Genomic DNA, 15,145 nt, shown 5'->3' on the forward strand with positions numbered 1-15,145 from the left:
TTTTCCCAGATGAATCCTAATATAGGGATACTAATAGCCCCGACTGTGCAACCTGACTATAATTATGCATATTTACCGGTGTTAAATCGGTTTACTGCGTTACGCATTAAACCCTATTATGACCATGCAATGTCGTCTCCATTCAAGGTGTTGTTATGCTTGGTTAGTACACTTGCCATAAATAAACCCCTTTAACATCAGTCAAATTTGAGTATTGGTGTCCGCTAATAAAGACACATTTCCAATCTCACAAAACCTCTTCAAACTTTTACACACAGAGTAAGATCTGTCAAACTTAATGGCACTGCTGTGGTGATTTCATCCTAAAATCAAGCTTATTGTTGATGACTCACAAACTGTATACATTATGAATATATTATTGATAATACCCATTTGACCTAAGTCTTCCAGTTGAAAAAAAGTGTTTAAGTTAACAAATACCTAGTGTTTGAAATGTTTACAGCTTTTTGAGGATCTTAGTTATAAGAATTTGATTCATTAAGCTCTCACCATTCACAACCATAATGGGCACTTATAAGTTTGACAAAAGTATGACTTGTTTTAAATTGTTAAAGAGTTACTGTCATTGATTTCCTTAATTTAAGCAGGACTTGTAGAGAAGGATGTGCTTGTGAACACTTCTCATGCCTTTCTGTTGGTAATTGGAAAATAACAGAAACCTCTATTGGTATACAATTTCATACAGAGAACTTGTTAACTTACATCATTCTCTTTTGCTTCAAGTTCTTGCAACTACTGTTAATGAATGTGATTGTGACCGGCTTTGTCAGATTATGAAGTCTCTTTTTAACTAAGCGAGCAGATTTGTGGTACTTTGTAAACCATTTGAAAAATACTATGAGGTATTTTTGCCTATTGATTAATACTTCCTATGGATATTTCAGGTCACACTAACATGGGAGCAAGTGAGGCTATTCCTAAAAATCAAGCTATGATACTTCGAGAAGATTACAAAGTTCAAATCCACTGCATTGGAGTGACATATGAAGTAGACAAATCCGAGCTACAAGACATAGCATCAAAGCCACTCAGTGAACACTTGTTTCTAATTGCAGACTACAACGAGCTCAATCTGCTAGTCCAGACTATAACAGAGCAAAAACTTGGTAGGTTATCTAGTGCCACCTAAACTGACACTTTTCACCGTAGAACTTCTGCAGAATAAATGTTTTTTTTAATGGCCAAACTAGTATTGAATTTAAAGTGATTTTAAGTAGTGGGAAGTTATTCAGGCGAATCACTTTCCATTATGAAAATTGTAAACAGGGGCAGACCAAATAAAGTGACTCAACACAGAAGATTCAACACAGAAGAGCCGGGTATATGTATTTTAAATTATTCATAATGTCCAACTCTTTTATATTACACCGCGTTGTGACAATTATGTTCTTAAACAGAAGAACAGGTAGACATACATGTGATTATAGCCTTTTGACCAATAGCTTAAAGACACTGGACACCTTTGTCAAAGACCAGTCTTCTCACTTGTAACTCAACAGATGCATTTAAATAACAAACCTGTGAAAATTTGAGCTCAATTGGTCGTTGAAGTTGCGAGATAATAATGGAAGAAAAAAACACCCTTGTCACACAAGTTGTGTGATTCAGATGCTTGATTTTGAGACCTCAGCCGAGGTCTCAGATCCAATACAAGTATTTCAGTGAGAAATTATTTATTTCTCTAAAACTCATTTACTTCCGATGGAGCCATTCCTCACATGGTTATTTACTTTCAACAGCTCTCCATTGCTCGTTACCAAGTACATTTTTAAGCTAACAATTATTGTGTGTATTACCAATAGTGTCCAATGCCTTAAAACTGTCTGAATATTGATTAATTACAGATTATTCTGAATGTGGTTACAATGGCGGTCCAAAAAACGCAGTTCGATCCAAGGGAAGAATATCAGGTGGAGATAATGCACCATTATATCAATGGCCCTGGCAAGTTGCCATCTACAAAGAAGAATTCGGTCAGGTACATTCTAACTTAGAGTCCAGAAACTGGACATCTTACAATAACAAGAAAGGTCCAGCCACAGTTGTTTAAAGTTCTCCATAAGAAGTGGCCTTTTAGTTCTTTAAACCAACATCAGTGACAAGACTAGATACAAATTATAACTTCCTGACTATGGCATGTAAAGCACTTAATAACTAGACATGATTGCATTTGGGCACAAATACGTAGCTGTTTCGTTAATAAAATTTCAAAATTCTCAACTGAATTCAAATTTTGTTTGTATTTAAAGCAGTTTGACCAATCTAGTCTATTTAAAAAAATAACTTGATTATACCATGTTCAGTCTGCAATTCATGACTTAAAAAGGGGCCAAAATGAAATAAATTCATAACAAATCATGTGTTGATTCAACATAATGGCATTCCACAATTTAAAAAAAAATTGGCAATATCTAAAAACCTACAAAGCTTAAACACGATCCCATCTTTACTTCGAGAGTTACACGAGTTCAAAAGTGCACCATTAAAGTCACCTGGAAATATAATTTTTTTCTTTCAAACATAAGAGTATATGCTTACGAACAATAAAACAATTTTTTTAGTAATTGTTTGTCACGATTTATATGTTTAAAAAATATATAAAGTTGTTTGGGGGGCTGACTCCGCCTACCCCTTTTGTGACGTCAATCGAGGCAGACTTTGCCTGCAATGCGTATAGTAAACACACGTGCAAAGTACATGTACGTCCAAGTCGTGAGTTGGTAAATTTCAAAAAGTGTTTTTCTGCATTCAGCAGCAATACACCTGGTCGGCATTGCCGGGAAAAAAAAAAAAAAAAATTTTTTTTTTTTTTTTTTACGTACAAACTCACGACTTGGTCCGTACATGTACTTTGAAATTGTGTTTACTCTACGCATTACAGGCAAAGTATGCCTCGATTGACGTCACGAACAGCGCCCTCTCGGGTCGGGGTCTACTCTTAAATTTGTAAATAACATAAAAACTGATTTTTTAAAACCTTAGTTAACTGTTTATTCACATTCCACTCATCAAAACACATATATTAGTGACAAAAGCTTTATTTTGAAAGAAATACCACTTCCAGGTGACTTTAATGTCACGTCACGTGACCCACGTGAAGAGTTTTCAACCTGCCGCTAGAGGGCGCTATTGTGACGTCAACAATTTTTTTTTAACTGCCTACCCTTGCCAGCACTAGCATCATTATAAGCAAGTTAATAACTTTTGCCACTTTTGAATTGCAAGGCACTCCTGGTGTTGACCGGAAGTAGAGGTAATGTGAGGTCACGCACACAAATAAATAAAGACCTAATTTATTCCTACCCAATCCCTCAAACAGAAACCTAAGGTCTCTTGTGGCTGATTTGATACGAATTTTCAAATATAGGTTTTCCCGGTCAATTTCAACAAAAATCCATTCATTTTAACTCCTGGCTCATTCAATTTCGTTTTGAAAATGAATGCACTTTGAATCAGCATTCAAGATTCAAAAAGAGTTATTCAATTTCAACAGTAAAACATTCCTTGGTCAAATAAAATCATTTAATTTCATTAGGCCGCAAGACTCATTCAATTTCGTTAAAGCCAGCAGCAAGAGCTGGTCAACCATTCAATTTCAATAATGGGCAAACATTTACCAAATGTTTGCACTCAAATTAAAATACTATGTTATGTGCTTATACTCATTCATTGCTGCCTATTATAAAGGCAGATACTTTCAGGGAAAACTTTGTAACAAAGCAAAAGGAACAATTATTTCAATAAAATAAAAAAACATTATGTAAATATAGTGTAAAGTGCATGGAAACACCTCTTTACAAAGGACAACTTGTGTGTTAGTAAAGGAGCTTTAATTTCCAGTTTACTCATAAAGCAATAACTCATCTTTAATTTGAATGCAAAGAAGTTGAAATTTGTTGCACATTAATGAAAAAGAAAACTCAAACTAGCAGGAAAATCATACTTGCTGCGGTGAGTCCTAATTTGAATGCATCAATTGCAAATAGGTAGTAGAAATTCAACTTAAGAATGGTCAAAGTGTAGTCTTGAATTACTATAAATGAAATAGAATGACTAAGTGAATCTGAACGAGAAAAATGCAAAAGGCCGCGAAGAACAAATTGTACATTCTTTCAATGACTTCCCGTGTTCTGAAAGACAAATTATAAAAAATTGTTTTTAAAACTTTAACGAAAATAAGAGCTGTTTTGCTGTGCGGCGCTACAAAACAGCTAAAAACACCGATAGCTACTAGCACAAAGGAAAATGGGATCTTTCTTTAATGCTCTGATTGTAGCGCAATTAGCAAGCAAATGGCAAATGGGAGGGGGTGGGGAGTGGGGAGGCGGTCTTTATGAAAACTGCTGACGGAAGCTTCTTCTGATGTTAAAGGCACTGGACAGATGTTTGGTAATTGTCAAAGACCAGTAGTCTCACTTGGTTTATCCTCACATACATTGTACATGAAGGCATACATTTACAAATCTGTGAACATTTGGGCTCATTTGGTCATCAAAGTTGCAAGAATATAATTAAAGAAAAACACACTTGCTGCACAATTTTGTAAAGCTTTTTCAGATGTTTTTTGAAGTCCAGTTCTGGTGACAAAGCCAACAGAATGTGGTATGAACATAATGTGACAATATAAATGGTTCTTATGATTGATTGAGCCTCAATGAGCCCTGTAAATTATATGCAGTAAAATGTGAGATGCTTTGAAAACACTGGAACAGTGTTACCTGTAGGCTTACTTATGTATCAATCCTAATTATGCATACTGCCTATTGTGAAAATGTTATCTGAGTAATTAGCTGTTCCGACCGTCCGTCGGAACAGGTATTGTTTTCGTCGAGATTTTTATTATTTTTATTATTATTATTATTATTATTATTCTTTGTTTCTCCCTAAATCCCATAGCGTTTGTACACGTTTTTTGCGGCAGCCTAATCTCCTAAACCATAATACGAAAGAGTGAGTTTATTATACCAAATTGAAGCTTAGAACATAAGCTTAATTCTTATCGTAAAAAAATTCTAAAATTGTTAATTAATAAGCCTTAATTAAGCTTATGAATATTTAATTAGCAAACCAAGTTAACACCATATCTCAAAAAGTAGACCGCCGATCCTGAAACTTTTTTCAGCTATACACTAGTCAGGTCCTGTTAAGGTGATTTCTGACATAACATTTCGGACGACGTCACCATGACGTCATGTAATGCACGTTTTGTGTCTGTGCACAAACACAATGGCTCTTCAAATCTATACTTTGAACTGGTCAAAAACACAATAACTTCAAAATAATTTATCTGTTAGTTTCCTAAATATCATTTTATGTGTAGAAAAATACACTGATTCTAATAAGATTTGTTTCAGTCCATAAAATCAATCAATGTTCGTCTATTAATTAATTAATCAATTAGAATCTTGGCGTCATGGGTACAACGTAGTACTTCATAAACTGGGTGCATGCAGTCACTTGCATTGGAATGTTTAAACTTCTCTATGGCTCTTGCAATACACTGCGGACCTGTATGGGTTGAGAGGTATCCCGGGCAAAGTCTAAGACAATGATGTCGTGATGTTGGCATCTTTTTATTTGATTTTGAAAAATGTCAACTTGTAACTAATTAACCACATGACCCTCATTCGCATATTAAATTAGAAAATCTTTGCAGCACCATATCTCAAGAAGTACACAGCCGATTTTAAGACTGTTTGTAACTAAAGACTCTTTGGGGATTGGAGATTAATTGTGAAAAACCGTGACCTCAAGTTGACCCCTACTTCCGGGTCGACCGGAAAAGGGCCCATATCTCAAGAACTATACAACAGATTTTTAAACTTTTTTCAGTTATAAACTCCTTAGGCATAAAATGACAAACCGTGACCTCAAGTTGACCTCTACTTCCGGGTCAACCGGAAGTGGGACCATATCTCAAGAAATCTACAAACGATTTTCAAACTTTTTCATTTATAGACTCCTTGGGCATTCAAGATTAGTTTGAAACACATTTGGCCCCATGTTGACCTTTACTTCCGGGTCAACCGGAAGTGGGCCCATATCTCAAGAAGTACAAAGCCAATGTTCAAACTTCAGTTATAGACTCTAAGGCTATAAATATTTACTTTAGAAAAATGTGACCCTATGTTGACCTCTACTTCTGGGTCAACCGGAAGTGGGACTATATATCAAGATCTTCACAACCGATTGTTTTAACTTTTTCAGTTATAGACTCCTTGGCATTTCAGATTAGTCTTTGGTAACTGTGGGCCCATTTTGACCTTTACTTGCGGGTCAACCGGGAAGTGTGACCTAATATCAAGAGCTACTAAACTTTTTTGATTTTTTGTTTCAGTTATAGATTCCTTGGGCAATGAAGCACATAATCCAAGCAAAACATCACGGAACAGCTTCGTGTTTGTTCACAAACACTTAATGTCTAGTTTATATTTGTTTCTATATTACAGAAAAAATTCTTCTGCGGTGGCACCATCATTGCTCCAAATTGGGTTCTAACTGCAGCTCATTGCCTGAAAGGCAAGACTTGGGATAGCATAAGGGTGTATACAGGTAGATAAAAAGTCCATTGGCTGTACTGGTCAATTTTGACCCCATGGGGATATTTTCAAAGACTTATCAATTTAAATCCTAATAACAGTCTTAATTTGTTATTTAGACTGACTGTGTGTTTTCCTCTAATATCAAGGGCCACTAAAATAATGATAACAACAATGGACAAAGCAGCTAGTTTAAACTGTTTTGCATAACACGTTGGCTCACACATGCATCCACAAGGTTTAACATACTGTATATGCAGACCACATGAAATGATTTGCAGGTCTGTTTAAAATGATTTGCAGAGTTCTCTTTGGAATTACTCTGTACACTGTGACTGCGGAGTTCTGTATTTGAATTGCTCTGTATCACTGTGACTGCAGGGTTCTCTATTTGAATTGCTCTGTATCACTCTGACTGCAGGGTTCTGTATTTGAATTGCTCTGTATCACTGTGACGGCAGGGTCCTGTATTTGAATTGCTCTGTATCACTGTGACTGCAAGGTTCTGTATTTGAATTTCTCTGTATCACTGTGACTGCAGGGTTCTCTATTTGAATTGCTCTGTATCCCTGTGACTGCATGGTTCTCTATTTGAATTGCTCTGCATCACTGTGACTGCATGGTTCTCTTTTTGAATTGCTCTGTATCACTGTGACTGCAGGGTTCTCCATTTGAATTGCGCAGTATCACTGTGACTGCAGGGTCCTGTATTTGAATTGCTCTATGTCACTGTGACTGCAGGGTTCTGTATTTGAATTGCTCTGTATCACTGTGACTGCAGGGTTCTCCATTTGAATTGCTCTGTATCACTGTGACTGCAGGGTCCTGTATTTGAAATGCTCTATATCACTGTGACTGCAGGGTTCTCTATTTGAATTGCTCTGAGTCACTGTGACTGCAGGGTTCTCTATTTGAATTGCTCTGTATCACTGTGACTGCAGGGTCCTGTATTTGAATTGCTCTGTATCACTCTGAGTGCATGGTTCTGTATTTCAATTGCTCTGTGTCACTGTGACTGCAGGGTTCTGTATTTGAACTGCTCTGTATTCCTGAGACTGCATTATTCTCTATTTAAATTGCTCTGTGTCACTGTGACTGCATGTTTCTCTATTTGAATTGCTCTGTATCACTGTGACTGCAGGGTTCTGTATTTGAGTTGCTCTGTATCACTGTGACTGCAGGGTTCTCTACTTGAATTGCCCTGTATCACTGTGACTGCATGGTTCTCTACTTGAATTGCTCTGTATCACTGTGACTGCAGGATTCTCTATTTGAATTGCTCTGTATCACTGTGACTGCAGGGTTCTCTATTTGAATTGCTCTGTATCACTGTGACTGCAGGGTCCTGTATTTGAATTGCTCTGTATCACTCTGACTGCATGGTTCTCTATTTAAATTGCTCTGTGTCACTGTGACTGCAGGGTTCTCTATTTGAATTGCTCTGTATCACTGTGACTACAGTGTTTTACATTTGAATTGCTATGTATCACTGTGACTGCAGGGTCCTGTATTTGAATTGCTCTATATCACTCTGACTGCATGGTTCTGTATTTCAATTGCTCTGTATGACTGTGACTGCAGGGTTCTGTATTTGAACTGCTCTGTAATACTGAGACTGCATGATTCTCTATTTGAATTGCTCTGTGTCACTGTGACTGCATGGTTCTCTATTTGAATTGCTCTGTATCACTGTGACAGCAGGGTTCTCTATTTTAATTGCTTTGTATCACTGTGACTGTATGGTTCTCTATTTGAATTGCTCTGTGTCAGTGTGACTGCAGGGTTCTCCACTTGAATTGCTCTGTATCACTTTGACTGCAGGGTTCTCTATTTGAATTGCTCTGTATCACTGTGACTGCAGGGTCCTGTATTTGAATTGCTCTGTATCGTATCACTGTGACTGCATGGTTCTCTATTTGAATTGCTCTGTATCACTGTGACTGCATGGTTCTCTATTTGAATTGCTCTGTATCACTGTGACTGCATGGTTCTCCATTTGAATTGCTCTGTATCACTGTGACTGCAGGGTTCTCTACTTGAATTGCTCTGTATCACTGTGACTGCAGGGTTCTCTACTTGAATTGCTCTGTATCACTGTGACTGCATGATTCTCTATTTGAATTGCTCTGTATCACTGTGACGGCAGGGTCCTGTATTTGAATTGCTCTGTATCACTGTGACTGCAGGGTTCTGTATTTGAAATGTTCTGTATCACTGTGACCCTGCATGGTTCTGTACTTGAATTGCTCTGTATCACTGTGACTGCAGGGTTCTCCATTTGAATTGCTCTATATCACAGTGACTGCAGAGTTCTGTATTTGAACTGGTCTGTATCACTGTGACTGCATGGTTCTCTATTTGAATTGCTCTGTATCACTGTGACTGCAGGGTTCTCTATTTGAATTGCTCTGTATTACTGTGACTGCATGATTCTCTCTTTGAGTTGCTCTGTGTCACTGTGACTGCAGGGTTCTCCATTTGAATTGCTCTGTATCACTGTGACTGCAGGGTTCTGTGTTTGAATTGCTTTGTATCACTGTGACCCTGCATGGTTCTGTATTTGAATTGCTCCGTATCACTGTGACTGCATGGTTCTCTATTTGAATTGCTCTGTATCACTGTGACTGCATGGTTCTCTACTTGAATTGCTCTGTATCACTGTGACTGCAGGTTTCTCTATTTGAATTGCTCTGTATCAAAGGACTGCATGGTTCTCTCTTTGAATTGCTCTGTGTCACTGTGACTGCAGGGTTCTCTATTTGAATTGCTCTGTATCACTGTGACTGCAGGGTTCTATATTTGAATTGCTCTGCATCACTGTGACTGCAGGGTTCTGTATTTAATTTGCTCCGTATCCTTGTGGCTGCATGGTTCTCTATTTGAATTGCTCTGTATCACTGTGACTGCATGGTTCTCTATTTGAATTGCTCTGTATCACTGTGACTGCAGGGTTCTGTATTTGAATTGCTCTAAATCAAGGTGACTGCATGGTTCATTATTTGAATTGCTCTGTATCACTGTGACTGCAGGGTTCTCTATTTGAATTGCTCTGTATCACTGTGACTGCATGGTTCTTTATTTGAATTGCTCTGTATCACTGTGACTGCAGGGTTCTTTATTTGAATTGCTCTGTATCACTGTGACTGCAGGGTTCTGTATTTGAATTGCTCTGTATCACTCTGACTGCAGGGTTATGTATTTGAATTGCTCTGTATCACTGTGACTGCATGGTTCTCTATTTGAATTCCTCTGTATCACTGTGACTGCAGAGTTCTGTATTTGAATTGCTCTGTATCACTGTGACTGCAGGGTTCTGTATTTGAATTGCTCTGTATCACTGAGACTGCAGGGTTCTGTATTTGAATTGCTGTATATCACTGTGACTGCATGGTTCTCTATTTGAATTGCTCTGTATCACTGTGACTGCAGGGTTCTCTATTTGAATTGCTCTGTATCACTGTGACTGCAGGGTTCTGTATTTGAATTGCTCTGTATCACTCGGACTGCAGGGTTCTGTATTTGAATCGCTCTGTTTAACTCTGACTGCAGGGTTCTGTATTTGAATTGCTCTGTATCACTGTGACTGCATGGTTCTCTATTTGAATTCCTGTGTATCACTGTGACTGCAGAGTTCTGTTTTTGAATTGCTCTGTATCACTGTGACTGCAGGGTTCTGTATTTGAATTGCTCTAAATCACTGTGACTGCATGGTTTTCTATTTGAATTGCTCTGTATCACTGTGACTGCATGGTTCTCAATTTGAATTGCTCTGTATCACTGTGACTGCATGGTTCTTTATTTGAATTGCTCTGTATCACTGTGACTGCAGGGTTCTGTATTTGAATTGCTCTGTATCACTGTGACTGCAGGGTTCTGTATTTGAATTGCTCTGTATCACTCTGACTGCAGGGTTCTGTATTTGAATAGCTCTGTATCACTGTGACTGCATGGTTCTCCATTTGAATTGCTCTGTATCACTGTGACTGCAGGGTTCTCTACTTGAATTGCTCTGTATCACTGTGACTGCAGGGTTCTCTACTTGAATTGCTCTGTATCACTGTGACTGCAGGGTTCTCTACTTGAATTGCTCTGTATCACTGTGACTGCAGGGTTCTTTATTTGAATTGCTCTGTATCACTGTGACTGCATAGTTCTGTATTTGAATTGCTCTATATCACTGTGACTGCAGAATTATGTATTTGAATTGCTCTGTATCACTGTGACTGCATGGTTCTCTATTTGAATTGCTCTGTATCACTGTGACTGCAGCGTTCTGTATTTGAATTGCTCTGTATCACTCTGACTGCATGGTTCTGTAGTTTAATTGCTCTGTATCCCTGTGACTGCATGGTTCTCTATTTGAATTGCTCTGTATCACTGTGACTGCATTGTTCTCTATTTGAATTGCTCTGCATCACTGTGACTGCACGGTTCTCTTTTTGAATTGATCTGTATCACTGTGACTGCTGGGTTCTCCATTTGAATTGCGCAGTATCACTGTGACTGCAGGGTCCTGTATTTGAATTGCTCTATATCACTGTGACTGCATGGTTCTCTATTTGAATTGCTCTGTATCACTGTGACTGCAGGGTTCTCTATTTGAATTGCTCTGTATTACTGTGACTGCATGATTCTCTCTTTGAGTTGCTCTGTGTCACTGTGACTGCAGGGTTCTCCATTTGAATTGCTCTGTATCACTGTGACTGCAGGGTTCTGTGTTTGAATTGCTTTGTATCACTGTGACCCTGCATGGTTCTGTATTTGAATTGCTCCGTATCACTGTGACTGCATGGTTCTCTATTTGAATTGCTCTGTATCACTGTGACTGCATGGTTCTCTACTTGAATTGCTCTGTATCACTGTGACTGCAGGTTTCTCTATTTGAATTGCTCTGTATCAAAGGACTGCATGGTTCTCTCTTTGAATTGCTCTGTGTCACTGTGACTGCAGGGTTCTCTATTTGAATTGCTCTGTATCACTGTGACTGCAGGGTTCTATATTTGAATTGCTCTGCATCACTGTGACTGCAGGGTTCTGTATTTAATTTGCTCCGTATCCTTGTGGCTGCATGGTTCTCTATTTGAATTGCTCTGTATCACTGTGACTGCATGGTTCTCTATTTGAATTGCTCTGTATCACTGTGACTGCAGGGTTCTGTATTTGAATTGCTCTAAATCAAGGTGACTGCATGGTTCATTATTTGAATTGCTCTGTATCACTGTGACTGCAGGGTTCTCTATTTGAATTGCTCTGTATCACTGTGACTGCATGGTTCTTTATTTGAATTGCTCTGTATCACTGTGACTGCAGGGTTCTTTATTTGAATTGCTCTGTATCACTGTGACTGCAGGGTTCTGTATTTGAATTGCTCTGTATCACTCTGACTGCAGGGTTATGTATTTGAATTGCTCTGTATCACTGTGACTGCATGGTTCTCTATTTGAATTCCTCTGTATCACTGTGACTGCAGAGTTCTGTATTTGAATTGCTCTGTATCACTGTGACTGCAGGGTTCTGTATTTGAATTGCTCTGTATCACTGAGACTGCAGGGTTCTGTATTTGAATTGCTGTATATCACTGTGACTGCATGGTTCTCTATTTGAATTGCTCTGTATCACTGTGACTGCAGGGTTCTCTATTTGAATTGCTCTGTATCACTGTGACTGCAGGGTTCTGTATTTGAATTGCTCTGTATCACTCGGACTGCAGGGTTCTGTATTTGAATCGCTCTGTTTAACTCTGACTGCAGGGTTCTGTATTTGAATTGCTCTGTATCACTGTGACTGCATGGTTCTCTATTTGAATTCCTGTGTATCACTGTGACTGCAGAGTTCTGTTTTTGAATTGCTCTGTATCACTGTGACTGCAGGGTTCTGTATTTGAATTGCTCTAAATCACTGTGACTGCATGGTTTTCTATTTGAATTGCTCTGTATCACTGTGACTGCATGGTTCTCAATTTGAATTGCTCTGTATCACTGTGACTGCATGGTTCTTTATTTGAATTGCTCTGTATCACTGTGACTGCAGGGTTCTGTATTTGAATTGCTCTGTATCACTGTGACTGCAGGGTTCTGTATTTGAATTGCTCTGTATCACTCTGACTGCAGGGTTCTGTATTTGAATAGCTCTGTATCACTGTGACTGCATGGTTCTCCATTTGAATTGCTCTGTATCACTGTGACTGCAGGGTTCTCTACTTGAATTGCTCTGTATCACTGTGACTGCAGGGTTCTCTACTTGAATTGCTCTGTATCACTGTGACTGCAGGGTTCTCTACTTGAATTGCTCTGTATCACTGTGACTGCAGGGTTCTTTATTTGAATTGCTCTGTATCACTGTGACTGCATAGTTCTGTATTTGAATTGCTCTATATCACTGTGACTGCAGAATTATGTATTTGAATTGCTCTGTATCACTGTGACTGCATGGTTCTCTATTTGAATTGCTCTGTATCACTGTGACTGCAGCGTTCTGTATTTGAATTGCTCTGTATCACTCTGACTGCATGGTTCTGTAGTTTAATTGCTCTGTATCCCTGTGACTGCATGGTTCTCTATTTGAATTGCTCTGTATCACTGTGACTGCATTGTTCTCTATTTGAATTGCTCTGCATCACTGTGACTGCACGGTTCTCTTTTTGAATTGATCTGTATCACTGTGACTGCTGGGTTCTCCATTTGAATTGCGCAGTATCACTGTGACTGCAGGGTCCTGTATTTGAATTGCTCTATATCACTGTGACTGCAGGGTTCTCTGTTTGAATTGCTCTGTATCACTGTGACTGCAGGGTTCTCCATTTGAATTGCTCTGTATCACTGTGACTGCAGGGTCCTGTATCAGAATTGCTCTGCATCACTGTGACTGTATGGTTCTCTATTTCAATTGCTCTGTATCACTGTGACTGCATGGTTCTCTATTTGAATTGCTCTGTATCACTGTGACTGCAGGGTTCTATATTTGAATTGCTCTGTATCACTGAGACTGCAGGGTTCTGTATTTGAATTGCTGTATATCACTGTGACTGCATGGTTCTCTATTTGAATTGCTCTGTATCACTGTGACTGCAGGGTTCTCTATTTGAATTGCTCTGTATCACTGTGACTGCATGGTTCTCTATTTGAAGTGCTCTATATCACTGTGACTGCAGGGTTCTGTATTTGAATTGCTCTGTATCACTCGGACTGCATGGTTCTCTATTTGAATTCCTCTGTATCGCTGTGACTGCAGAGTTCTGTTTTTGAATTGCTCTGTATCACTGTGACTGCAGGGTTCTGTATTTGAATTGCTCTGTATCACTGTGACTGCGGGGCTCTCTATTTGAATTGCTCTGTATCACTGTGACTGCAGGGTTCTCTATTTGAATTGCTCTGTATCACTGTGACTGCATGGTTCTCTATTTGAATTGCTCTGTATCACTGTGACTGCAATGTTCTCTATTTGAATTGCTCTGTATCACTGTGACTGCATGGTTCTCCATTTGAATTGCTCTGTATCACTGTGACTGCAGGGTTCTCTACTTGAATTGCTCTGTATCACTGTGACTGCAGGGTTCTCTACTTGAATTGCTCTGTATCACTGTGACTGCATGATTCTCTATTTGAATTGCTCTGTATCACTGTGACTGCATGGTTCTCTATTTGAACTGCTCTGTATCACTGTGACTGAAGGGTTCTCTATTTGAATTGCTCTGAATCACTGTGACTGCATGGTTCTGTATTTGAATTGCTCTGTATCACTGTGACTGCAGGGTTCTGTATTTGAATTGCTCTATATCACTGTGACTGCAGAGTTCTGTATTTGAACTGGTCTGTATCACTGTGACCCTGCATGGTTCTGTATTTGAATTGCTCTGTATCACTGTGACTGCATGGTTCTCTATTTGAATTGCCGTGTATCACTGTGACTGCAGGGTTCTCTATTTGAATTGCTCTGTATTACTGTGACTACATGATTCTCTCTTTGAGTTGCTCTGTGTCACTGTGACTGCAGGGTTCTCCATTTGAATTGCTCTGTATCACTGTGACTGTAGGGTTCTGTGTTTGAATTGCTGTATCACTGTGACTGCATGGTTCTCTATTTGAATTGCTCTGTATCACTGTGACTGCATGGTTCTCTACTTGAATTGCTCTGTATCACTGTGACTGCAGGGTTCTCTATTTGAATTGCTCTGTATCAAAGGACTGCATGGTTCTCTATTTGAATTGCTCGGTATCACTGTGACTGCAGTGTTCGGTATATGAATTGCTCTGTATCACTGTGACTGCAGGGTTCTGTATCAGAATTGCTCTGCATCACTGTGACTGTATGGTTCTCTATTTCAATTGCTCTGTATCACTGTGACTGCATGGTTCTCTATTTGAATTGCTCTGTATCACTGTGACTGCAGGGTTCTATATTTGAATTGCTCTGCATCACTGTGACTGCAGGGTTCTGTATTTAATTTGCTCTGTATCCTTGTGGCTGCATGGTTCTCTATTTGAATTGCTCTGTATCACTGTGACTGCATGGTTCTCTATTTGAATTGCTCTGTATCACTGTGACTGCAGGGTTCTGTATTTGAATTGCTCTAAATCACTGTGACT

At 38.8% G+C, this 15,145-nt stretch overlaps 1 protein-coding gene across 2 annotated transcripts in view; it reads left to right on the forward strand.

The window, feature by feature from the left end:
• The window catches only part of LOC139947954 (complement C2-like), a 105,629-nt gene that overhangs the window by 71,075 nt on the left and 19,409 nt on the right, over window positions 1-15,145 (forward strand). The window contains exons 13-15 of one of the 2 annotated variants that reach the window (XM_071945842.1): window positions 906-1,127; window positions 1,866-1,999; window positions 6,471-6,573. In XM_071945842.1, the coding sequence (XP_071801943.1) occupies window positions 906-1,127; window positions 1,866-1,999; window positions 6,471-6,573 (459 nt within the window). The remainder of the gene's footprint in view (window positions 1-905; window positions 1,128-1,865; window positions 2,000-6,470; window positions 6,574-15,145) is intronic. The other variant, XM_071945844.1, reaches the window with a different exon arrangement.

The sequence above is a fragment of the Asterias amurensis genome, chromosome 15 (assembly GCF_032118995.1).
Source record: "Asterias amurensis chromosome 15, ASM3211899v1".
In the NCBI taxonomy this organism is placed as follows: Eukaryota; Metazoa; Echinodermata; class Asteroidea; order Forcipulatida; family Asteriidae; genus Asterias; species Asterias amurensis.